The 26924-nt window shown below is 42.2% G+C and overlaps 1 protein-coding gene across 7 annotated transcripts in view; it reads left to right on the top strand.

Annotated features, from left to right (window-relative positions):
• cpeb3 (cytoplasmic polyadenylation element binding protein 3) overlaps nucleotides 1-26721 on the top strand; it is a 40777-nt gene extending 14056 nt beyond the window's left edge. For 5 of the 7 annotated variants that reach the window (XM_026189226.1, XM_026189228.1, XM_026189231.1 and 2 more), the window contains 8 exons: nucleotides 6529-6585; nucleotides 9812-9835; nucleotides 11209-11376; nucleotides 12915-13004; nucleotides 20904-21022; nucleotides 22107-22221; nucleotides 22735-22916; nucleotides 25112-26721. In XM_026189226.1, coding sequence (XP_026045011.1) covers nucleotides 6529-6585; nucleotides 9812-9835; nucleotides 11209-11376; nucleotides 12915-13004; nucleotides 20904-21022; nucleotides 22107-22221; nucleotides 22735-22916; nucleotides 25112-25339 — 983 coding nt within the window. In that variant the 3' untranslated portion in view covers nucleotides 25340-26721. The remainder of the gene's footprint in view (nucleotides 1-6528; nucleotides 6586-9811; nucleotides 9836-11208; nucleotides 11377-12914; nucleotides 13005-20903; nucleotides 21023-22106; nucleotides 22222-22734; nucleotides 22917-25111) is intronic. The other 2 variants (XM_026189230.1, XM_026189227.1) reach the window with 1 other exon arrangement.
• The last annotated feature ends 203 nt before the right edge of the window (nucleotides 26722-26924 follow it).

Genomic DNA, 26924 nt, shown 5'->3' with positions numbered 1-26924 from the left:
AATGGCAAACTTGTTTGTTTTCTGCTGAGTGCAATATGTGATCAAGAATAACGTTGAGAAAATACCCCAACTAGGCATTACTAGAAATTAAAAGCAGCTTATGCCTTGATTAAGGCTACCTAGAAAATTAGCCATGTAGGTAGAAGATCCTAACCCTGACTGTTCAAATCTGATTGGTTGATCATTTCTGAGTGGAGGAAGAAAATTTCATTTTTATATGTAACTTTCTAAATTTGTGAAAGTTTGTGCGCTGTAAACGGTGCAGTTGCTTTTTTTTTTTTTTTTTTTTAAGTTTTATTAGTCTGTGGATTAAGATCATCTTTCACATTTGGGTAGTGCCAGGCTAGCATGAATGGCAATAGGAACAGGAGGTTTTGTTCCAGAGGCACTGAGGCCTGACCTGTCGAACCTGATCAAACTTTCTGACACTCAGAACGAGAGTATCTCTGAAAAACTAGAAAAAAATATCCACGACAACATTGTCATTACTTAAGAATCCACATATCTGATCAGTAAATCTTAACTGAATGTACACTTATTGTTGTTTCACAGGCAAGTTACTGCTGTAGCGACTCCAACATCTTACTTTAGGGAGACTCTTCACCAGCTGAAAGCCACCAGTCAAAACAAATTAACCCAGTAGGCTCAGTTTTGCATTCCCAACCGAATGGGTACCGCCCACATCAATCCCATCAAAGACATTTCTCACATAGTTCTCATTGTGCCTGGAATAGCTGTTTTTCCTTGAGTGTTTTATGAGTCCCTGCGCAGCCTTCTCTTTCTTAAGAAGAAAAAGTACTCAGTATTGTGATGTGTGAATCAGTGAGGTGTGAGGTGACCTCATCCACACACCCTTTAAAGACAGGGGTGGGACCACCTCATTTTGTTTCTTCTGAGCTCTTGTTTTGAGAAGTTTCTGCTTCAAAGACACGCTCCATTACAGTCAATGTTTTAAACTTTCTAAAAGCTCTTTACTCCTGGTTGAGGGGAGCAGGGCCACAGGGACATCTGAACAAACGAACCCTTTTTGCAGACACACACACACACACACACAGGTCAGCTGAGCTCATGTGTGGAGGACTAAAGACTCACACAAACACACACACATGTGCTGGAAAAACACCACCACTCTGACAACAACCACTACCTCTGCTGCCAGTGGTAGCATTTGATGCACACATGCACACACACGTGCATGCACACACGAAGGAAACACACTTTCAAATTCTTGCTGACATGTAAATCAGCTCTGGCATTCCATGCAAAGCACTCTCACCTCATATACTCTTCTGTTGAGCTGTCACTTATTCCTGTCTATGGATCAGACAGCTCAAGAGGTGTGATGGTGTGACTGCAGCCACTCCTTAAAAACACACACGGACACACACTTCTAGATGTTGTCACTAATGAGTTGAGATGCTCGAAAGTCCTTATAACCCTCGTGGAAGCGCTGTGTAGATCCCACCCCACCCACAATGTGTCTCTCCTAATGCACACGCACACACATTGCCTCAGCTGGTCTGAATCACACGATCTTGCATCAGTTACAATTTGCATCAGTTTCAGTGTGTGAGAGCAGCCTTTAGAAGACTGGAAGTAGTTTATTTTCATAACGAGGTACTATTTCAGTTGTGTATTTAAAGGGTTGGTTCAGCATTTGCTAAATGTGCTGGCTTTATTCACCTCTGAGACTTCAATAAGAAGATAGGCTCTGCTATCGAAACAGCTGCTGTAGTTTGCTCTAGTTTAGCATTAGGGTTACAAATCTATCACCTTATGACGGGGGAGAACTGTTCAGAATCCCAAATTTGTGGTGTTTCTATAGTTTTGAAGAGTTTAAAAAAAAAAAATACTTATATTTATGAAAACATAAAACCGTGCTTTCTGATTTCTCAAAAACAACCCTCAAAAAAGCCCCTGACCTCTGCCCTGGTACAAAAAACTGAAGAGGGCCATCTCTGAAAGGTCAGTTTCTGAGGTTTGTTGAGTTTTTTTGATTTAATAAATGGTAGCGAACATAACTTAGATGTATCTTTAGGTGCTTGAAGTTAGACTAAACTGCGTTCAAAGGAAAGATCCCTATGGGGGCATGCATTACAAGCAAACACAGACAGTGACTGTGGGGTGGGTGGGGGTAAAAGTATCACATTGTCGGTTTAGCATTATTTCCACAGAGTTTAAGATAAGCTAGCTCTGGGATTATGCTACATTACAGCTACGATTTTTGCCAATAACTATAAGGTCCTGGGTGAATGTGATTTCACTGCTTAAGGTTAACTCTGATGCCCCTAATAGTTTGGTTTTCTTCATCCTCGGAAGGCTAATGCTATCGATACCACAATTAATTTAAAAAAATTGCTTTTGCATTGTTGTAGGCATTTAAAGCATTGTGTCTAAGCCCAGTCTTGCAGTTGCAATAGCTGTAAAGAGCATAGACCATAAGGTTGTTCATGCATACCGATAAAATGATAAGATTAGTCAGTTTTTGTGTTTGTGTTCTTGTTTTGTTTGAACTCTATTGAATAGCCGATACAATGTACGTTCTGGGTCCATTTCGGCACTCTTTGTTGCCATATCCTGAACAGATCCCCCTTATTATACATGTGTAGTGTGGCTTGGAATAGAAGAGACAGGAGATCAATCACTACCCCTGTAGTTAGTCGCTTACATTAGTTATAGGGAGAGGAGGGTGATCCTGGGCTACGTTAGTAAGGTCCAGTCTGTGTCACCATTTTCACCCCTGATGAGTCTGGGCTTTGGAAACGTAAAAACTACCAGCTATATTATCAGGTAATTGTGATTTTGCATAGAGTGGGAGGTGGGGTTACGTGTTGCTACAGTATGTTTGGATGTTCTTAGACTATTTAAATGATCAGCTAATTTGCACATTTGAAATGTTTTCTTGAGCATTTGTCCTAAAGAAAAAACTAGTTTAGACTGCGAGCAGTTTGCCACTGAGGTTTTATAGACAGTTTTGTGTTTTAGTACTGTCTATGTTATGATGGTTGATTGATTATAAACCGGATAGTAAACAATCACTGGAACGATGTTCAGTCAACATCGCTGTGTCAACTTTAACTTCACTGAATCAACGTTGAACCCTAATGCTGGTCCTTCATTATTTTGGCACCATTTCGTTGAAATCTTGACTTAAGACTTAGTCAAGTGGAGAAAGTAATCGAGGGATAGCAAACACTAGTGCTGTTTGACTTTGTGGGCTGTGTAATGGAAAACACAAAGTGGAAACATAATACAAATGAGATGACTAACAATCTAATTGTGCACTTCTTCACTTAACTGAAGAAAAGCAGGAGACCCACCCACCCTTTCTCCTACTTTTCTTGAAAGCCTCTAAAGGTTGAGCCTAAATGTTGGACTTTGTTTCCTATATAAGGGGAAAATTTACTTTGAAGGACCCCAGGAAAGATAAAAGTTTGTTCTTACTTAATATCACACTGGTATGAAACCGTCATGTATGAGAATCTTCCTTTGGTTTGGGTTCGGAGGTAGGGGTTGAACCAAATTAACCCAAGGTTAAAGGACTTTGCTTTGTTGGGCAACTGTTTGTTCTGACCCCTTAAACTTTCAACCCTTCGTAACACACCAGATGATTTCAACTTAAAAGGCACAACCCTGTACTTTAAACAGACAGTGATGACTCTATAGAGATAAGATGATGTATTTATTGGTTGTGTTAAAGGTTAGATCACACCTTGCTTCCAATAAATTGCACTGTCAGAGTGTTATGTTTTGTTGTGGTGGAAAATTCATGACTCCAGCAAGCATGACTGAGCTAATCCTGCCTAGGCAACAAAACAAGCCTGGGCTTGTTTAGTTTATTAAAATCATGGTTTGCCCAGATCTCACAAACTATGAAATGGTGTTGAAAGCTTTAATTCCTCAGACAAGTAGAGCATCATAGTTAACTGGATTCTGGAAATCCTCTGTTATTGCTGGAAAGGTATATCATGGTTTTATGGCTATTAATTTTATGAGACATTAATGACAGTGGGGAGCAGTTTTGACTCACTGGGTTTAACCACTAGAAACACGTTCTCACCATTTTCTTTTTGAACATTATGGCGTGATAGTTAAAGGAACTTTGACCCTGTTGCAATCATCTTGTGGATTGTTAGTGTCAGCTTGAGCTGGTGTGAAGGGGAAGAAGTAGGTTATTCTGACAGAGACACAAAATAACTCTGACTAGGTTTTCTAAGAAAAACATCCACTCCTCTCGTCTTTTGAGTCATCTGTTAAGTCAATGCATTTTTTTCCCCTTTTCCCCCAAAGTGTTTTACTCCCTTTTTAGTACTGGTAATTGTATTTTTTTGGCATTAGTCAGCAAGAAGTGTAGATTTGGGGCACCCTCCTGCTAAGTAAATGTCTTGGCAACTGGGGGAAAAACATATCGCTTACACACAGTTAAAAATGTGCTATAAGGTAGACGAACAAGCAAAACATTAGCAAAGCAGTTGACATGTGAGACATGTGGTGATGAGCCACGTGGACTCTAGTGAAAACTTGCAGAACAGGATTCTTGTAGTTTCAGCAATGATAGCTGTTACTTTACTGTTAACCAAAATTTTTTAGGTTTCTCACCGACTTTAAACACGATGGCTCTGCTTAGACAGAGATGCCATATACTAAATTGATGCCAACTTGCTTTTTGATGATCTATCCACAGCCCACTCTTTATCCATTTCTACCTAAGTGGTCGATGTGAGGTAATTTTCCATTTTGCGGATCAGGTCAGGCGAGGGAATTGGAGGTGCTTTTGGAGCCGTGCCTAATGTAGTGGATCTCTCCCGAGCGGCTGGGAGAGACGGATCGAGAATAGCTCTCTGTGAGGAAATGTCACCAGAACAGCAGTGGCAGCAGCAGCAACTCAGGGGCCCCTCTGGCCCTGCCACTCTTCTCCTAGGGGAAACAGATGGCACCTGCCCAGAGTTATTTTAAGGCTTCAGAAGGGTAACTGTACCCCCATGTCACCCAAAATGACTAATCTCGGCAGAAAGGCAAGAGCCCTCAGGACCTGTTGCAACATTTGCCCTCCAATCAGCAACATTTTATTGTTTCTGTATTCTGTGTGTGTGTGTGCGCGCGCTCTAGTCTCCAGTATCTAGTGTGTATTTTTTGATCTTCTTGGCAGTATTACTAGGTTAAAGTGCACGGCCTGCTAGAAAGTAGAACTGGATCCTCTCAAGCACACTTTAGTCAGCGAGACATTTGGGTTTAAACCCTGTAATTTGGTCGAAGAACTAACAAATAGACCACCCACACGTTTACCGATACATGATTCTGTGCAGCTATCCCTTGGGGCTGTTGAACTTTGATGACAGCCTGACTTGACTGTGGGTAGGGAGATAGAGAACGTAGTGGATGATCAGAGAACTTTGTCAAGAGTTGGAAAACAAAAACACCCCCCACTGTGGGGACACATACTAGTTTTTTTTAGTGTTTACCTCTTCATGATCATTGGTTACTGACACTTGAATGTGAATGCACTGGCTTTGTTTGTCTCCAAGCTCCTAATGTCTGCTGGATTCTGACTGGGTTTGAGGAGTTTGGAAATGCACATCTGTGAAGCTACAGGGTGGCCTCCCCCTTATCCTTCCCTCCAGCCTGCCTCTCTGGTTTTCAACCAGGTCTATCTGCGTCTTCCACTCTTCTTCACGAGCCAGGAAAAGTCCCCCCTCGCTGTCCCCAGTATCTGTCTTTTGTGGGCACATTTTGAAGCGTTTAAGAGACTGGCTATGGTGTAAGCAAGTCAAAGTTCACTTAACCTATAGGGACATAGTTGTTCCCTCCAACCCCAGCACTTTGTAAATTGTCGCTGAAGTGACTGAAATAACACTTTGCATAGGTGAACAATAAAGGACCAAAAGGGTATTTTCTTAATATTAATGTGTGAAATGTAAGTTTGTGAATATGTTGCTTTATTTTTCCCTTTTTCTTTAGTTGTTGCTAAAATATAGAGCTGATATTTTTGAGTTTCTGTGGCTGTCACTGTGAATGACATTGGCTGTAAGGTAACATTTTATTATTTAAAATGGGTAGGTTCTTTAGGTAGTGCATTTTGTCGTTTGTTTTTTGTACAAGAAGGACGATAACCAGGAAGTCTTTCATTTAGACACCTTACTTCCAAGAAAGCAAAGATAGATGGTTCTTGTAACATGCGCACACTGTAACCATAGCAGCTTTGATGAATTCTTAGCCTTGTAGCTGGTTTTGTTTGCTCGAGCATGTGTGCATATGAGATATGTGACAACAAAAGGATGTGTGTCTCAACCTCGTTTTCCCGCATCTGTTGTCTGTGTTTGTCCTTTATGCCATTCTACCAAGTTGTGTAAATGTGTCTGCTGTTTGTGTCATGCTCATCCTGGCTGGCATTTTCCCATTGCACACAGTACAGTGGAAGATCAAAATGAATGTCTGTCGACAGGCTGACTTTTTATCAGAAAATTCCACGTTTTCCCTTCTTTGTAAAAAGCGTGCTTTTTTTTTTTCTTTTTTTTTTTTCTTTGGCAGGACGTATGGGCCTCAACTTTCATCATCCTGGGGCGGACCACATAATGTCATTGAACAGTAAGTCACATTTTCATTGTAGGGGCTGATCATTATTGCTCAAGATAAATGTCACCATTGCTTTTTTTGTCCTCTGTGTTCAAAAATAACCAACAGTGGGAGGCACGCTGTTTGATACCTCCATGTTAAACATATGACCTCGCCACAGGGGCCACTGACAGTATGAGCTGGGTACACCTGCCCACCCTCTACGAAGCCCTGGATTCCCTGACACCATAAACCTAAGACAAACCTTTTAACACTGTAGGAAGTGCTATTTACTAACCACTCAAAACACATCCAAAAATACCCCGAAAGGCTAGATTCAGTGTCCCAACAGATGGCAGATGACCCAACAGTGACGGGAGATGAGACAGTGAGGAAAATCAACTCTTTATCTCATATGCAGCTACTTGAATACCACAGAATTTTTCAGCCGAGGTCTTTCCTTCTAAATGGTCTTTGTTTGATGGGATCTGGGATGAGATTTCCTGGATTATTAAAGATATATTTCTTTATCATTATCATTAGTATCTATTTTTTTTTTTTCCATTTTTGGGTACAAACCTCAGTAAAAAAAATAAAAATACAGGATCTCTCTCATGACTGGTAATCAGAACAAATCCGAGAAGCCTTGGTTTCCTCTCTGGATATTTTCAGTCAGCCTACAGGGTGCAGAAATGGGCAAAGGCAGAAGGAAATTTCTCAGCTAAGCAGTTTTTACTGTCGCATCTTGACAACGCCGATGCTCCTTCCCCATTTTCTTCTTTTCATCATCTCTATTCTCGGAGAACATGCCTCGGTTTGATGTTAAACTGTTGTGTCATGGGATAACGCTCAGGCGAGCACAGATCTGTCCATATCTTCCTCGTCTGTCAGCTGACTCCGCAGCCTGTGATCGGTGTAGACAGGGGAAGCTTTGGTTTCAACTTTGAGAGTTTCACTCTGTGTTTCTCCTTCATTTCATCCCATTAGCTTTGAGGCTTCAGGCTGTAAAAACCTGCAAGGGTTCTGCTTTCTGCAGATGGCGTTGGAACTTGAAGTGAAAAACAAAAGATGGGAAAGTGATGACTGTAGGTCCTCCTTCCGGATTTATTGGTGTTGTTCACTTGACAGCTTAGCAGAAGTGTCTCTGAGGCTTTTGAAGCAGAGTAGAGAAGGACGCATCAAACTCATCATGCCCAGAGGAAACAAAGAGTTTCCTGTCAAGCATTTGCTCTCTCTCTCTCAGATACCACACATTTTGAAGTTTGTACGTATTCTTAACCCCTCACTCTTCTCCTTCCTCCTCTCCCTCCTTGGCTGTATTCTCTCTCAGAGAGGCATCTGACGGTTTCCCAGCACAACGTTTTTTTCATTTTGCCCTGGTTGCTAGGTGACTTTGTTTCTGCCAAGGCCAGACGGTGAGAGGGCAAAGCTGTAGAGACACTGCCCAGGTTTTTTGGATTGGTGAGCCAGATCTTTTCTTAATGAAAACATAGCGAGGAAGAAGAGGCTCAGAGACAATATATACTCCCTGAGAGGAGCCAGAGGGCCAAGTCGCATAATGGGGCTCTCACAATGCAAAGGCCCATATTGGTTTTTGAGGTCTGCTTTGTGACTGATGAGTTTAGAGGGGCAGGAGGGTGTCCTGCTGTTTGTTGGCATTTGCACCGCATTTTGCCTACTTTGTGCTTTGTGGCTTCAGTTTGGATCACAGCGAGATTGAAAGCTAAATTGTTTGTGGGAACTTTTCAGAGATTAAGTCCTGAAATGATATTTTTTTTCTTGCATTCAAAACTTATGAAGCATGAAAGTTAATTTTTGGCCTCAGATACAGTATTATAAGTCAGTGGCTCTCCTCCCTTAGATCTACTCGGTAGCTTTATTGTCACTGTGTCTCAGCATCTTTATCTTCAGTATGGCCAGTATGTAAACTACAGACTTGTATGGTGAATGAAAATCAAACACAGCAGGTTGTAGACTTAGAAGCAACACTGTTAAGTGGCATTTGTACCAATGCCAAAATTTTTTCACATTTTAAAATGTCTGACAACATATAATAGAAAATGCTACAAATGTCTACAAACTCAACCACAGAACACACGTAAAGACAACGACTGTTTCATTAAAAGTTAGTTAGTTCCACATTTAATAGGTTTGGTTGATGGAGACATTATCACATGACCTCTGATCAGTAAAGAATTTTAAAATGGTTAGAAGTAGGACAGAAGATGCCAATTTTGTTACAGTCTTGGTGTTTTAAAACTCTATGTGACGAACGACGGGTGGCTGTCAAATCAAAGACTGAAAACACTCACAGGCTGACCATTTGTGATTGACATTAGTGAGTGAACATATCCTGAATACCCCTCCCTTCTGACTCTAATAATGAATTTATTCTTAATTCAGTTTGTTAAAGGCTAAACGTGAGCAAATTCTGTTAATATCCTCCATTATCTATATTTTTACAGCTTATCATTTCATGGCAGTAAAATGAGCAGTAAAATGTAAAAAAACAATAACTGAGGTCAGTTTAAAAGCTGGCGCACGTGTCTAGCTGGGGATCTAGCTGATCACAGTGCTGTACTTTGGCCTCTGTATATTTGGATCAATTGAGCTGTGACATCACAGCCTGCTTTCCACTGCTCCCGTCTGCATGCCATCCTTTTCAGAACCCCAACGCTGCCGACCTCGTCCGTACACTCTTCTTATCCTGTGGGAAGTTTCCACTTGGACCTGGTCTGCAAGCCCAGACCTAAGAACACCTTTTAATATTTTACCAAGGCCATGATAATGACTAACCTGCTTTACCTGCTGTTCTGCATGCACTCCACTTTATGGCCTCATTTGTGAATATTCACAGAAGATTAGGACGGACTCACGCCACTGCGGGTTTATTAAGCCAAGATTACAATCGCCAGCTCTGGGGCGTTGCATTATGCTGTCGGGTATCTCGGTCATTTCCGTAGCCAAACCTCACCTATCGCCTTCCCTGCCTGCCGTGCAGTATCTGTCTGTTGCAAAGGCAGGTGCAGCAGGTTTACTGAAGGCTGGTGCCAGGCTGTAATAATCACTCCCGTCCCATTGCTGAAGCTTAGGTGTGGCCATCTGTGGTTTCACTGTTGCCTTAGAGATGTTCCTAGTTTTTTTTTCCTTCTTCTTTTACAATACCCATGTCTCTATATCTCTTTCCTATCCTTGTTCCTGCCCCAACCCTCTGTCTCTCCTTGTGTTTCTCCCCTTCCCCCACTGTGCTGACAAGCAGCCCGGAGCTATGGCCGAAGAAGAGGTAACGTGTGGCATTTTCTCTGGGGGTTCTGCTTGCCATGTCGGCCGTGTTCTTTCTCCGAGGCTGAGGGGGGTCTTAGTGTGGTGTCACTATCTGCTTTTCACCTGTGCTGTGATGGAATGAAATCATATTAATTTCAACACAGTGTTTTCCATGTTGTGCATTTAATTAGGAAGGGGTGCAGGGGTCCATCAAATCTCTCTGTATGACTCTTATTTTGCTTGATGGTGAGAGGAAAAAAAAAATCTATCCGACAATTTTCTTTTCTCTCTCTATTCTGAGTCAGATTTCCATCTTTAATATTTACGATATGATCTGTAGTGAAATTATTCGTGTTGTATGCAAATGCATTCAAATCTTAAAAGAAAAGTATCAGCAGTTTTTGCTTTGGTATCATTCAAATCAAACAATCTTCCAGCATGTTTGGCTGAAGTGCTTCCAAAATCGATTTTAAGGGTTTCCTTACAGAGTACGCTGACTCAGAAGTAACCCAATCATCGTGATGGCAAAGATGGGTGCTTTCAGCAGGGTTCATTTCTGATTTGATGTGCATTTTAACCAATTCTGTCTTTCTTCTAGAGTAAAAAGGAAAGCTACTGTGTGACATTTGTAAGGTCACTGCAGCACAGGGCTTGGGGATTATAGGTTATAACATTAGCATGGTGAAGCCAGTGACATGCAGTGAATCATGCCTGAATAAAATTGCTTTGTAATTGTTCCCTAAGTACAGACATGGACGCAAATAAAGGTCTGATAATGCGCTGCGAACGGTTCTCCTGAATGCCACAATTTAAAACAATACTCTAAAGTAATGCACCAGTTCCAGCTCCACCTATTCTCATTATCAGCCGTGCAGTGTGGTGTCTGAACGCTAGCAAACCTGATTGTAATAATGATTAGCATAACATTGTGACAACATGATTTGGAAACTGTTTCCAAAAGTATGTGGACACACAGACATTATAACCATATGGTGATGTTGAAGACCATTAGCATGGTTGTCCATATATGTCTGCCTAAATTCTCCAAAAAGCTACAATTAGCCTTTTAGGTAACACTACAGCAGAATCTGAGACTTTTGCAGAATTTCTGATAGTTCAGATATAAATCTGCATGTTTATATAACGTCTTTATCACATAAGAGTCAGAGTGGACGTAATAAGAGGTGGAAGAAAACTGCCCGGCAGACAGAGCTTATAGTCAGAATTATGGTGGTAATCTCCAATATTAAAATGGCTGCTGCTACTACAAACCACATCTCTCACATCCTCCCTCTGTTTTTTCGTATTTAACACTCTCTCTTACGTTTCCATCTTCCTGTGTTTTCCCCCGTCCGTCTTCCTGGTGTCCTTCTTCTCTTCCTCTTCTCCCAGGTCGTTCCTGTCTTTTTCCCTATGAAGATGGCTTTCTTGACGACGGCCATGGTGATCCCTCCTTAACTCCAGGCCTGAACTCGCCAACCCGTGGTCAGAACGGAGAGAGGATGGAGCGCTACTCCAGGAAGGTCTTTGTTGGAGGCCTCCCTCCTGACATAGACGAAGGTAGAGGAAGAATTATTTTTCATTTATACATTTGGAGAAACACAATCCTTTAATGACAGGTTCTTTTTTTTTTTTTTTTTCTTTGTGTGTCAGCACCACTCTGTGATATATTAAAACTTCCAAGTTTCATAAACTGCAGACTGTGTTTTTGGCTGTTTGCCACTGAAAGTTAAACTGGCATATGCGAGTCGTACTTGAGGGCAATTTGACACTCCTTGTTGAGGATTATAATTTACACACCGCCAGTTTGAACTTCTACTATTAAAACTTTTACAATTTCTACAATTTGACACTGTCACACTTAACCATTCCCTAATCATAGCACATACCGAGAAATGCTCTTATTGTTTTGGTTTTTTATAAAAACATATAAAGTGCTCAGAAAATATTAAGCGAACGCCAGCAGTTTGTAAAACTAGTTTAGCAAAGAGACTAGAAAGACAATGAATTCAGCAAGGCTAACATTTGTCATTTGTTTTTAGTCTTTGTGCTAAGCTAAGCTAACTAGCTTCCAGTCATATCATCATATTTATTGTACACACACTCTTTCTATCAAGCTCCCTGTGAGAAAATGAATGAATGCATTTCCCGCAATGTATTATTTTATGGACCCGTAGAAAGTACCTGCTAAGTGTATGAATTTTAGCCCCTGTTCAGTAAAAATGCAGAATTAAATTTGCCGTATATTTAGACCCAATAAATCACTTTTTTTTTTTTTTTTTTTTTTAGAAAAAAGGAAAAAAAAAGAAAAGGAATCTTACCAATTTATCAAAGTCGAAGTGAAAATATTGTTTCATGATCAAATGCTAAACATTAGTGAAGCTAGTTTAGCCTCTAGCATTTAACAGGTTTAGCATGAGTCTCACCACTTGGCAGCCATCTTGGTTAAAGGCTTTGGGCTTTTACCAAGAAAAACAGCAGGTGCACTTACCTTTATGTTTACCATAATAAAACCTAGATACCCTTGTCACCATCAGCCTCGGTTGTGCACATGCATCACTGCAACAAAACGACTAGTTATGTTTTGCAGTTCGGCTACAGATTGGCTCTATAGGGAAGAGGTGGGGGACACTGCAATCCTTATCATATTTGAGCTAATCTACTTTTGATTTTGATTTCATTTTTTTAGTCTCTTAGTCCCAAGTTTCTCTTTTAATGATGGTGATTTCTATGTTTTAACATCTATGACCTAACAACAACCTGTCATTAATTTGGGATATTTACTTATATGTATCCATTTTGTGTCTTTTTTTTTTTTCTCTTTCGTCTGTGTCCATATAGTGAACAAGCATATGTGCTACTGAGTTGTTGCACAATACTTTGCCCTAACCAGAATGAAAAATGCATGAGTTTCCAGTGCACACTGGATGTGCTCGGCTTCTGTTCCCGTTTAATGCAGTAGCGACTACTGCAGAAGGAATAGCGCAAAAAATAGAAAGCAGCTCTGCATACACTCCTTTACATACATTTTACATGAACAACCATGAGAGAATCTTTCAATTTCATGTTTCCTTCTTGTCTTTTCTTTATTTTCGCAGATGAAATCACCAACAGTTTCCGTCGCTATGGGCACCTGGTGGTAGACTGGCCCCACAAAGCTGAGAGCAAATCCTACTTCCCCCCTAAAGGTAATAGTAGGTTCTCATGCCATAATCTCTATTTTCCCATCAGACATCAAAGTGTAGACCAATAAATATCACCTCAGGTGCATCGCCATTTTGGAGTTTTGCAAAGATTCGTATTACGCAGAATCCACAGATCATGCTGGGCAACCTCAGAGGTGTTTGTTTATGTTAGCAACCACCTTTAGGCATCGCACAGAGAGACACATACAGCGTGTAATGACTCTATAACTGGCCACCAAGAGTTTTAACCCCAGAAGTGTTTGCTCGAGTGAGCACCTGAGGAGTGTGAAAGTTTTTCGCCTTTCTGCACAGGCTCTCGGGTGTCATTTTCTGGCAGCGGATCAGAGTCGCGCCTCCCTCCTCAAAGCCTCTACATCACTCCCTCTGGCCTGGGAGCTACAGTGTGTCATATTAGGGAAGCTATTAAAGACGCTCTGGAAATAACTGACATTCCATAGGCAGATGGTAATACACTGCATCTGGAGGACCTGCAAAAATCTCTGCCAATTTATCCCCCACTCCCATTTTTCAACATCCCCCTCTCTTTTTTAGCTTGGGAGGATTATTTTGAATAGGCTTGGGTCTACTAATATCCAAAACCACGGGGGGAAAAAATGCAGCATCCTTTTAGGGGAATGAATGAGCTTAGGATGCCGCCATGTAAGGGGAGGAGACATGTAGGACTGGGGATCTGTGTAGAATTCATCAGTAAGTAGAGGGAATTCATCTCTTGCTCTAATTTTAAACCACACTCCCAAAACTCAGAGAGAAACCGCTAAAATATTCTGTTTATATCACACTCTCTGTATTAACTGGCAGAGGGAGCTTGGACACATGCCTGGTGACAGAGATTTTAGCACTAATAGCTCCGGGCGTGAGAGTAAGAACACACACTTGTGTATGTGTGTGTGTGTGCATCTCGCTGTGCGACGAATGATTTACAAATGTGGGATTGGCGTCGAGAGGTCATCTGCCTTTTTCCCCGTGTTAAACGTCCTTCCAAGCTTGACCGAATGGAAGATGGCTGTCACTTTCCGCCTTGATTCACATTTAACTGCCGGGAGTATGTGACTACAGTTATGAAAGCGTTTTGGTTCAGGGATGACTCATATTGTGGCCGAGACTGAATTTAGGGGCTGGGTAATACTCTCTTGGTGCAAGGAGAGGGTTGGAGTAAGGACAAACATGAACTAGCTGTGCTCTTTGTTCCTATGCTGTAACGGGTCTATTATTGGCCTCTCTGTTTTTGATTTTAGAGTTTAATTTAATTTTTAGTTTCTTTGGTCACCAGAGAAAAAAAAACAAACGAACTGCATGTATAGAATCAAATCTGATCCAAAATGCTTAAAGAGTTTGAAATTACTTTGACGGCCATGTTATTCTCATGGCACTTTTATGGAGAAGGAATATTGTTGTAGTTACAGTGGATTCAAAGACTCACTGTATTTTTTTGGACGATAAGGCGCACCGGATTATAAGGTGCATTAAGGGAAACAAAACTTGCTTCCTCCACTTCCGTACCATTGATTCATTAACGTTGAATTCTCTTGCAGCTGCTCTATTGCCATGTTGTTGCAGTATATTAATGACTAACCTCGTATTGTGGATGGATTATCTCAGTTGTTCTCGTAACTGAAGCTTGGTCCGTTTACAGCATCCTGCCATGCGATTGCATTTGTCCCTAACCATCGGGAACCCTCACGCTAACTTTTATCGCGTCGAAAAACGTTAGCATTCATCCTCTAGCTTCACTGTTTATGTTATGTCGCTAGCGATCACGTAGCACATCACTCTATACCAGCTAGCCCAACTTCAGTAACCCTACAAACGTCACTGCTGTTTAATTTTCTGTCTTTATTTATTTTGGGAGTGATAGCAGAGCCGTATGTTTTAATTTTTTCAGAAATCTCTCAGTCAGAACATGCTATATCATGTTTAGGTGGAAACTAGCGAGCTAACTTCCTGCTAACTTCTAACTCCGTTAAATTTAATAAATTCTGTTTTCATGGATGCCTGGATGTTAAACGTAATTATTACACATGGTAAAGCAGCAACGCTGATCATAAAGGATTTTAAGTGCGCCTTACAGTGCAGAAAATACGGTATGTTAAAGAGGCCTTTTTAGTTTGTTCAATTATCACCTTATTCTGGAGATCATTTATACACTGATCTCTAGGATGCTATCCTCAGTACCAGAGGACACATTTACCTACTGGTTACTATAGTGCAGTATCTGGTTCTTTAAAGACAGACATACCTTCCTTAACAGTTACACTTGCATTTATCAGGTGGCCAGACACAAGACCCCAAACCATCGCAAATGGTGCACTGAGTTAGCTGCATGCCTGATGTTCCACATAACAGTTTTAAATAGATAAAAGGTAGATGTTTGTGTTTCTGATGCCCTTAAGCGTGCAAGCTCTTACAGCTTTATATGATACTGGTATTTTGCTTTTATGAACTAAATGGAACATCCCTATTTGATGTTTGTGGGAGGGGGTGTGAACAGTAAGCTCTGGTCAGTGCGGGGCTGCCGCTCACACCCTCTCCTGTCGCCTAAACACTGTCATCACTATTGTTGGCAATGAGCGTCAAATGTTAGGGAGCTATTTCTGTCTGTGACCAGGGAGGAGGAGGAGGAGGAAGGTGGTTGTTGTTTGCATGGCATAGCCTGAGCACTGCAAACATACTGCTCTGCATCCTGTAGTTACCTTGTGCCAGACTTGTTTGAATGTCATCTACATCCCCCTCTTTATCTAAATACTGAAAGGCTGAAATAATGGCAGCAGAGAAGTGCTGCAGAGGCACGCCAATACTCAGGGCTTGATTTATCTTCTCGCACTCGTGTGGGGATTATATCCAGTGAGTGACTTCCTCAAATTGAGATGATTAGTGACGCTTCACTTCGCCGCTCCTCTGCTCTACCGCCGACTACTCTGCAATTGCTTCAGAGCCTCAGGGGCCTGTATTTGTTTTTAGGAGAGCAGATGTTTGTGTCCCCCTTCATCCATCCAGCCAAGCCCTCCTCCTCCTCCTCTCCCTACTTATTCTTCTCCTCCTCCTCCTGCTGTCAGCGGCCTGTCTCGTTACATTTTGTGTCAGAGTCGCAGCCTTTCCTCTCTCACAGCACATATAGCATACATGGAGGTTTAGTATCTTCTATCCTTTGCATCTCATCCAGGTCTTTGAAGTATGTGCACAAGAGCACTGTTTGTGAGAGTATTAATGATAAGCTCTGGATTTAAATGTCCCCATTAAAGCCAGAGAGGTGCACACTGTGACCACGCTCGCTCAGCTTATCTAGCCATTGCGGATTGGATTTCAGCAAAGTCAACATAACTTTGAATTGATGAGATAATGGGCAGAATAGGATTGCACTGTATGACTTTGATGTAGCAGTGGAAAGATGTTGGCGCACTGCTTAAAGTCCAAGCTCACGCTATCAAATTCAAAGATACGAAAGCAGATCGAGTAGAAACTAGTTCAGAGAGCAGTCATTATGGAGCCGTTCTTTAAAAATAAGAGAGATGTCGGCATTCGTTTTCTATCGACGGCTGAAAACAACGACTGTTGTGACTTTACTAAAGGTTCCAACTACTTCTCAGCACTTTAGTGTATTCATATTAGCTGTGCAGACATGAAATTGTTATCAGTCTTCCCACCTGATCTCCCAAAAAGGTCAAACTAGCAGCTCACGTCTTTTGTTTTACTCCACAAAATGTCATCCTGTTGCCACTGACGTGACACTTTCTCTCCACATGAGTCAATCAGCTGGCCTCCTTTGCTGGAAAGACTCGGTCCTGCGTGAAGTCATCGGTTTGTCCAAGAGGGGGCCTTTTGTTTGTCTGTTAACTGCGCTCTATAGGAGGAAAGAAATACTGCTGGTGTACATATTCTCACCCCCCACCCACCCCCAGCCCGCTCGCTAGACAGTGCTCGGAGCTCAGCAGCAAAGCCCTATAAATCTCAGGCACGAGCCAATGCAGATCTGTGCTCTCCTCCCGCGGCATAAGCCTCTGCACTGCGCAAGGATGATGGAAAAAGAGAAATCCTCAGCACCATTCAGATGTCTGAGCGTTGGAGGGGGACAGAGTGGCCAGAGGAATCTGCGCAGGCCACTTTAACAAGCAGCCTTGGCTGAAGTATTATTTTGATCGTGACATGTAGAATTATGAGGCTCTTATTCTGGTGAAGCTGTCCAACCACGGAAGTCTAGTTTAGGACTGTATAAAGTTTTTTTTTTGTTTGTATTAACGGGATGTTTGCTGAGAGATTTTCCCCTCCGACAGGTGTAATGCTGTGACAGGAGTTCACGTATTGGTTGCAGTGCAAAGTGGGGTGTAGCAAATAGAAATGACTGCATCACTTTTAGGTCTTTTGCATCAACTCTACAACTTCCTAACCGGGCACATTAAAGCAGGAGCTTCCCATTCGCCTCAGCTGCCTCTGCTATTTTAAAACTCCGTTTGTAAGGCAGCCATTCATGCACCCTCTCTCCCTTCTCTTCCTACCTTTTCTCACTTTAAAAAAAAAAAAACCTCTCTCTTGCTCCTCTCCCCCTCCTCCTTCTCCCTCTCCGCCTCTCTCTTCTGTCCTGGGTCATGGAACACGTTGTTCCCTCCTTCAGACTGTATGAGCTGCTGGCTAGCTCTGCCTTTTCATGCCTCCCCCCCTCTTGTGCACGACTGCAGTTGCCTTTTTTTTCTCTCTCTTCCGAGGGGGAATGTCAGCACTAAGCCACATGATTTCTCCCAATGACAAACCCTCTTTATGTAAGCCTGCAACCCAGAGACAGGGGGTCTTATGTCGGGTGATGATGAGGCACGTGCAGGAAGATGGTGATGCACAAAAATCCTCTTTATGTCATGTCTGATTGTGCATTTCCTGTGTGTGGTGCGGACGGGGGTTAGCTCTGTAAGGACCAGTTACAAAAAAGACAGAGATTAGTTGGTCGCTTCAAGCAGCTGATTTTAATTAGTTTTGCATTGTGGATATTATTGTTTTGCTCACAGTGGTACAGTTTGTTGTTGGGGAACACATCATAGCCCCGCTGAGCTTATTAGCCTGCAAAACCAACAGCTAAAACCCTTTAATTAGTGAGGTCCCCTGGGGTTATTTGCATAAAGCTTAGATGCATACAGAGACTTAATGTTGTGTACTGCTGCTGTGCTAGCAAAATCTGATATTTATCTAATTGACATACTGTTAATACATATCTCATTTTTAAGAATTTGTCAGAAGACGAAATGAAAAAAAAATCATCTGGGGTGTCTTGGAAAACTCTCCCCCCCCACCTACCATCATTTAGTGATGAATTTCAAAGTGAAATGAACCTGGAATTGAACAAATAAATCTTAATGGATTCATCTGATTTACTTTGTAAATCCCTAAATAAGATGCAATGCCAACAAGTTAACTTCAGAGGTCACGTGGATTAGTAGTATAAACCGGAGCCAAATGACTCTTTTATTAAAAGAACATGGAAAGAATATCTCACCCATATCTCAGAGATTTAACGTGGATACGAAAGGTAATACTGATATAGTGGCAAAGTTCCACAGTGGAGATGGGAGTATCGGTCCATAGATCAGCATTAAACTGTCCATTTCATGGAGTGGATCTATATGGAAAGGTTGCCAGTACGTAAAAAACATTTGGAGTTGGAAAGGGTAAGTGGCAGATTTTCCAAAAAAGTTTGCTGATCAGACAAAACTAAGAGCTGATTTAGACTCGTGTGGGGAGGTGCACATCAAATAGCTGTAGATCATAGCGTAGGGTTTCAGGTGGGTCTGACGTTACGTTGTAGCCACTGATTCATAAATCCCCAATAAAGCATAACTTTTCAGTTTCAGTCTGCCAGAAAGGCCAAGAGTGTCTGTTATCAGCAGGACAATGGCCTTAAACACAACTCTAATCCCACATTGGAGTGGTTTAAAGGTAAAGCTCAAACTTTAGTGCAATTGAGAATCTGTGGCATTACTTGAAGATGCTGCTTTACACCAGTACGACTCATCTGACTTGAAAGAGCCGGAGCAGTTTCACCTTGGAGAACCGGCGAAAATCCCAGTTGCCAGATGTTTTAAACTGAAAGAGACGTGCCCGGAGAACCTTGCAAGTCTAACTGCTTCAAAAGGTAGCTCTACAAAGTACGAGGTGAATTCTTAAACACACTCAGGTTTTCACCACGAAAGTGGTAGACATGCTGTATTGCAGATCCTGAGTGTGGCGTTCAGGGAAGGACTACTTTTCTTCCCATCTACTGACCAGTTTAAGTTCCAACACAGTTTTGTGTTTGGTGGCTTCTGCAAAAATGCTGCTTTTGGGTTCTTTTCAGTATTTTCTGCGCAGTCGCAGTTTTCTCGCTCTTCAGAGTCATCAGATCACAATCCTGAAGCTTCATACACTGCATGGAAATCTGCTGCAGTGTTTTCTGCTGCTGTAGATGCCGATGTCAGGAAGATGCAGTAGTCATCACTGCTAGAGGGAGAGCAGTGCCACATCACTGCGATGGCGAGACGCGTCACATGCATCAGGGCACATGCCTCACGTTCAGTCGCAGTCGGACAAAAACCCTTTCTCCTAAGGACAAACCCGCATCTGCTTACGCACCTGCTTTTTTTTTTCAGCTTACCTTTGAGACTGGCGGCAGTTTTCTTTCTTGCATTGCTTTTATCCCCCCTTCCCTAATACATGCACGCAGATGCATCTACACACCACGGGGTCTGCTGAGTCAGACCTTTTTCTTTTTTTTTTGCTCCTCCAGTTTCTGCTCATCTAAACTGTAGCAACTCTACTCAGAAATGTTAAAACATCAAAGTCGCATTGCCACTCGTGCATTTGTCCATGTCAGTGTGTGTCACTGGGTTTTGCATTTGTTAGGGTGATACGATGTCAAAGATAATTGGGTTCTCACTGGAACAAATGGCCTTTAGAGATACGCAATAGGTGAAGTGACTGGAGTCGGAGTGTCCTCCGGTAGAAACCCACTCAAACTCCTCAGACAGCAGCTCGTAATCCTCTGACTCATGGGTGCCACAGGTGTTGCCGGGTCCTTTCTGGCATAAATAGAGCAATAAATGAATAGGTTAGTGTTATTCAGAGGTGACTGTGTGGCATTATCTCCTGCCTTTTTTTGACTGATGTGCTGCACTGGATATTTACCTTTATCAGTTTCAGACATGCATCCTGTATTCATTATCCATCTGTCAAAAAAGTTTTCTTTTTTTGTCTTTTCTCAATATATGGCGCTCATGATGCTCAGCCTATAAATCAGATCTTTGTTGCTCGTTATCCCCGTAGCACCGCGTGATGGATGTACCCTATTGAATTGGGTGCCTGAAGTGGCTTAATAGCTCTGACCTTGGATGAGGTCTCTGCTCTCCGTGCTAAATAATTCAGTAGTACAGAGTGACTGTCTGAATTGCTCATTCTTTCTTTCTGCCTCTCAAAGACATCACCAAACTCTCTCTACCTGACTCTGGAAGATCTGCAGTGCGTTAGGCTGATCAATTTTGCATGGTTCCTTTAGGAGTGAAGCACTCCGTGCCATTTAATCTGAGGCTGTGCAGGCGGCAAGGTGCCTGGAACATCTGAATGTCTCGTATATGAATGCAAGGCTGATGAGTATGGAAGAACAGGCTGCAAGGTCATCTGTGCACTTGGAGCCCTGCTTGTCTGAATCTATGAATAGTTCAAAGGAAAACAGTGTGGGGCTTAGTCATGGGATTGTGACACTGTATTTAAAAAATAAAGTCTGATATCCATGAATTCTTGCCTTGAAGACAGACTTTAAAGTGTCATGGTCACAAGGTTGTGACTATTAAACACAGGAAATGTAGTTTCTGTGGAAACTCTTTTTTTCTCTCTTCCTGTAAAATCCCTGTTTTTGTTTTTCCTTTTTAGGCTATGCCTTCCTGCTTTTCCAGGAAGAATCTTCTGTTCAGGCCCTGATTGATGCCTGCATTGAGGAAGATGGAAAACTCTACCTGTGTGTATCCAGTCCCACAATCAAAGACAAACCAGTAAGTTTAAGACAAAGTTCTTGAAATGGTGCAACATACTTTGACATGGCTACCACATTTCCCTCCATATTTTCTTGGGGTACATGTGTTTTCTTGAATTAATGAGAGTTCACTTATTTAAATTGCCCAGACAGTATGCCCACGGTTCTTAAAAAAAAAGTTGATTCTGTTTTATTCATATAGTGCCAAATCACAAGAACAAGTGTGTAACGGTGCTTTATATTGTAAGGTAAAGACTCTAAAATATACAAAAAGCCTGAACAATCAAATGATGCCTTAGACCCTGTTAGAAAGCTCTTGGTGACAGTGGCAAGGAAAAACTCCCTTTACAGAATAAAAGACACACTGTCTTTTATTCAAATTCAGAGAGTGAAAAGAATAAATAACTAAGGGAATGTTCAGGGTCACCTGATGCAGCCCTCTTTTTTTCTTTTTTTTTTCTTTTTTTTAAATATTTATAAAATTTCAGCACAACCTTAAAAGTAGAGAGGGTGTTTGTCTCCTGAATCCAAATTTGGTGCTGGGTCCAGTTGATCACCAAAAAAAAATTCAAGTGCCATGCTAGTGGCCTGTGAGGTTAACAGTAGTGCTTTGAGCCAACTGCTAAAATTAGCATGCTGTCTGGCTCTCAGTGCCAATTCCAGCATGTTTATGTGTTTAAGTTTAGCTGGTTAACCTTCTTATTTTAGCACAGACTCTAAGGCTTCTAACATTAAGTTGTGTACATTCTATATGGAAATCATATAAGTTGTGTAACATTAAGATAGAGATATATATCTATCCATCTATCCATCTATACATCTACATCTACATATATATGAGAGAGAGAGATGGAGATATATGTAGATATAGTTTACTTGTATTGAGATAAACTGTGTGGTGTGTTGTTCAGACAATGTCTGTGGACCATTGATTTGTAGAAGATTGTGGGCTACTATCTTTCTAATTTACTCTGGATTAAACTAATGTATAGTTAACATAATTGATTGATACCACACTGCTATCTAGTTAAAACCAAATGCACAACCAGCTTACCACACAATGACTTCTAAGTGGGAACATTTCATTTTTCTTTTACACAAAGGTCCAGATCCGTCCCTGGAACCTGAGCGACAGTGACTTTGTCATGGATGGCTCCCAGCCTCTGGATCCCCGCAAGACCATCTTTGTTGGGGGGGTGCCACGGCCCCTGCGTGCAGGTAAGTCAGAAATATGAATGAGAGGACATCTTTTTTTTTTTTCTTTTTTTTTCCCCAGCAAGCTCCCAGAGCCTCTAAATTGCCTTTATAACATTGGCTGGCATGGAGCTCAGAGGCTGGAGGCTATAATGAAAGTTCTTCCTGTGAGAAAACAATCCTCTACTTGGGTTTCCAGGACGGAGGCCAAGTGGTCATCACGTTAAGAATTCATGGTGTAATGGAAGGCTCAGTCTTTCTTTTCTTGGGCTAAACATTGCTGGCTTGTCTGCAATGTGACCCCCTGCTAATTACACCAGCAGTTTGAGTTGAGACTGCTGCTCTGATGCGTAGTGTAGCAGGGCAGATTTTTATGTCGGACACTTCTTTTGCTTTTTCAAGCGTAACTGAAGGCTTTCAATTTGAAGAACAAACTAAACTCAGAACTTGCAAACTCACAGAAACTCCCGAGAGGAGTTTGTGGCACTAATCATCTCTCTCCCCACCCCCACCTCTCTTCCCTTCCTTTCTCCGCAGTGGAGCTGGCTATGATCATGGACAGGCTGTACGGAGGTGTTTGCTATGCTGGCATTGACACGGACCCAGAGCTCAAATACCCAAAGGGAGCCGGCCGCGTGGCCTTCTCCAATCAGCAGAGCTACATCGCTGCCATCAGCGCTCGCTTCGTTCAGCTGCAGCACAATGACATCGACAAAAGGGTGAGTGAGTTTGTGAGCTTCGTGAGCTTCGTGAGCTTCGTTCACAGCGATCCCTCTTCTGAAAGAGAGCAGCGTCTCGACCACAAGTGAGGTTTTCACAGTCATTCCTATGGCGAGCTGTGGAGCTGAACTCTGCTTGAGTCCTCCATGTATCAGAGTTTTCATTATAGCAGGGATTTCAGCCAGCTACCCAACATAGCCTACAATAACGAAAGGCCATGCCTGGATGTGTAATGACTATGGCCTTTGGCTGAGTCCCGACACATAGGGATGGTTTAATTATAGTAGTTCCCTATACATGTATATTCACTGGAGCTGTGCTGCTGGGTGGTTATTTTAGGCACGCCGGCCAATTGCAGCGAGACAGATCGTGACCGAGGGAGACTGGTTGTCAGCCAGGAAGCTGAGCCTCTGCAGGGCGGGGCTGTCCAACCCACCTCAGCTATCACCATCTATCTTCAGTCGGGGGTTTATGGTGTCTTTATTATGACTTGGACTGTTTGCCGAAAACACCACTTTACAGCATCAAAAACATTCACACAACAAAATATTTATTTTCATGTCTTTGAACCAGATACCTAGCAAAATTTCTTCCTTTTATGCGGTAAATAGATGTCCATCTTACATTTGTTTTGTTGTTTTAGGCATTAGGCTGCAACAAAAGGATTCAAGTTGAAAGAATTAAGAGTTTTGAAAGGATTTATATTCACTGCAGACCACAGACAGTGGAGCGCATTCTTGAAATTCATGTTCAGTTGTGGTGAGAAACTAGGATGCCAGCTGGTGCCATTTTCTCTTCGTCCTTCTTCTCGCCTTCATTGTCTGTGACTCCCTTAACTGTAAATGGCTCTTGATGATAGCACATGTGAGCTAATTACCTCTGGTCAGCTCTGTGTCCACCGAGATGAAATTGGTGTTTAATGGCCTGGCAGCTTGGCCGTTTCTTTCTGGCTTTCTTGCTTTTTTTTCTTCCGTGAGCTCGTTGCTCTCAGCAGTGGATATTCCACTGTAGCTGCTGCAGAGTTTGGCTAAGCACAGTCTCCCACTGCTGAAGGATTTGATAACCTTTCATTTTGTGGCCACACTATAACAAGGTTAACATCCACCTCTGCCTGCTTGTATGCTGAGGCGTCTCCATGGTGACTGAGCTCTCATTTCTTGTCTCCTGGCTTCATTATATTGGTGGATGGGTGGATACCTGTCCTGTTTTATTTTAGAAATTGTCAAACGGATCACAATGAACGGGGGTTCTGGACTATGACTTAAATGGGCAACACATCTGGAGAAAACCAGCTGTTATTCTAGCACAGTTACTGTGCAAATCACATATATACACAACAACAACAAAAAACTGGAGGAAATGGGGAAAAAAAACCTGCAGCTCGCATACTTTATTTTTAATGGCCAGTAGAGGGCGCCTTCTTTGGTTGCAAAAAGACCTGATAGTACAGCAGTCCATGCTAAAATGGCCCTTGAATCTTTGCTCTGTTACCTTGGTAAACATTTTCCTGACTTTATGGGCTCAATCACTACTTTTACTGAATCACTGAATAAAACACGACATTAATTAACTGATCCACCTTTCATTAGTCTCATGTGGTTTCATGAACCAGTGGGAGATGCCATGATGGATACACCCATCTTTTATACTGGGAATCGATGCAGACTGTTTAATGGCAACGGTAGATCTGTACCAATTGTTTGACCCCACACCTGTGGAAAGGATCGTGGATGTAGCCTGGAGTTATTTATTGATTGCTTAAAATCCATCAGTGACTCATAGCAGCCCTATTTTTTGATTATCATGCAATGACACCCAGAGGACATGGTAGTTTCACTGAACCGGGCTTCCGTTTCTCGTTGCTCGTTGACGGGGAGGCAGCTGCAGCTGATCTGTTTTATCAGGTTTCCTTGATTTGTCTGTCATTTCATATCTAAAAATATCTGTTCTCATTCACAGTGAACACGATTGCATTAGCTGGTTTCTTTTTCTTTAAAACATTGTTGAGGCTGACAGATTATGGCAGCAGTCGCCGTGAATACAGTATTACTGAGCCCTTTGTTTCAAAGACTGTTTACTTGAACAGGAAGTGAATTTTTTATGAATCTGAGCGTACGCCACTTCAATCTGTGTTTTTTGGATATGATAACCTAAAATGCGGTTTTGTTTAGATTTTTTTTTTTTTTTTTGCCAGGTGGAGGTCAAGCCGTACGTCTTGGACGACCAGATGTGCGACGAGTGCCAGGGGGCACGCTGTGGGGGCAAGTTCGCCCCCTTCTTCTGTGCCAACGTCACCTGCCTGCAGTACTACTGCGAGTACTGCTGGGCCAGCATCCACTCACGAGCCGGCCGAGAGTTTCACAAGCCACTGGTGAAGGAAGGGGGCGACCGCCCTCGACACGTGTCCTTCCGCTGGAGCTGAGGGAGTTGGTTGAGTCCAAGAGCCAGCCCTGCCTAACCCCCCGCCCCTCCTCCCCAGTGAACCCACGCCAACCTGCCCCCAAAAAATCCTCCTGCAGCCTGGGACAGCGCTGGAACCCTCCTCCCCAAAGCCCCATCCATCCACCCTGCATCCCACAAACACCTCATGATAAAAAAAAGGCAGAAGTGATACCATCAAACACATGGGACTTTCTTCACAGCACACAGCTCTGAACTCATCGTCTAGTGTTCCCCCCGACGATGAAGCTTTGTGGGGGAATTGAAATGCGAAAATCCATGAGCTTAGAATTTGCACTTTGGCACAAAATCTTACTAAACACACACACAAACACACACGCACACAGGATGGTATGTTAGGCCCCTGGCTACTTTTAGTTCCCTGTTCTGTTGACTAGGTGGTGCGGTACGTCCTGCTGGACCTCCCTCCCCTTTACTAAGACAGAGGTGGGACCATGCAAATATTTAAAATATACATATATAAATATATATAAATATATATATTTTGTTTTGTACCTATCTATACATCTATAGATAATTTAAATTTTACGTAAAAGGAGCATGCACTTATTTTCAAAACCTGTAGTTATATTGCCCCTGATTTAAGAAGAAAAAAGAACTACCAAAGGCAAATGAAATTAATGCATACTGAGGAGCAAAATAGGTGACATAAGATGTAGCAAGATTCAACAGCTATCCAGTAGTGTGGAGTTAAAAAGAGAAAAAATAACACGGCTATATTCGCTCTCCATTTTGACTCTGAAAATATTAATACCTCATATGCGCAATCAGATCAGTTTGCTTTCTAGGTCTTTATTTTTGATAATAACATTATTTTTTAGTGTTATGTAAATGTAATGCTGCAATAGCTTTGCTGCTAAATCCATGGTATAAACAGATACCATAACTTTATTCAGGCTAGGGTGTAAAATAACAGCAGATGTAGAGAGAAGCACCTGGTGGGTTTTTTTACGTTTTCTTTTTTTTCCTCCTAAATTAAATGAGAGCCGCGGCAGGGGGAGGGGGCGCCCCCAGGCAGAGACGGCTAACTTTTGTGTGTGTGTGTGTGTGTGTGTGTGTGTGTGCTTGTGTGTGCGTGTGTGGGGACCGGGCGGGGGGGGGATGGGGAGGGTCGCCCCCTAACTGCATGTTTATTTCAATCAGGTTGCTGCATGCAATAGACTTTTTCAATATCACGTCTATTCGATTCTGCCCATGTTTGCACAGCACACTACAGACGTAGGTTTGACTCACACCAAACTGGACAGATACAGGGAAAAGCTGGTCAGAGGAACCAGAGGGTTCCTGCACAAACAGGCATCCAGATAATATGATAAAGACAAAACCTTAATAATCACAAATCCCCCCCCAAAAAAAATGTAGGATTACCATTAAAACAAAAAAACTGTCTGATAGGTGAAGTACTTTTTTCCCTTTTTTGCAGTGATTGTTGATAGAATTGTGCAATTTTTTATACAGTACGTAGTTAGGTCTGAGTATGCCTAGAACTGTGATTCGCTTTAACTGTCGTCAGTGTCCGACATAGAAGTCCTGTGAAATGTCATAAC

The sequence above is a fragment of the Astatotilapia calliptera genome, chromosome 13, assembly GCF_900246225.1.
Source record: "Astatotilapia calliptera chromosome 13, fAstCal1.2, whole genome shotgun sequence".
Taxonomy (NCBI): Eukaryota; Metazoa; Chordata; class Actinopteri; order Cichliformes; family Cichlidae; genus Astatotilapia; species Astatotilapia calliptera.
The sequence above is the reverse complement of the archived record's forward strand: the minus strand, read 5'-3'. Positions and strand labels throughout refer to the sequence as shown.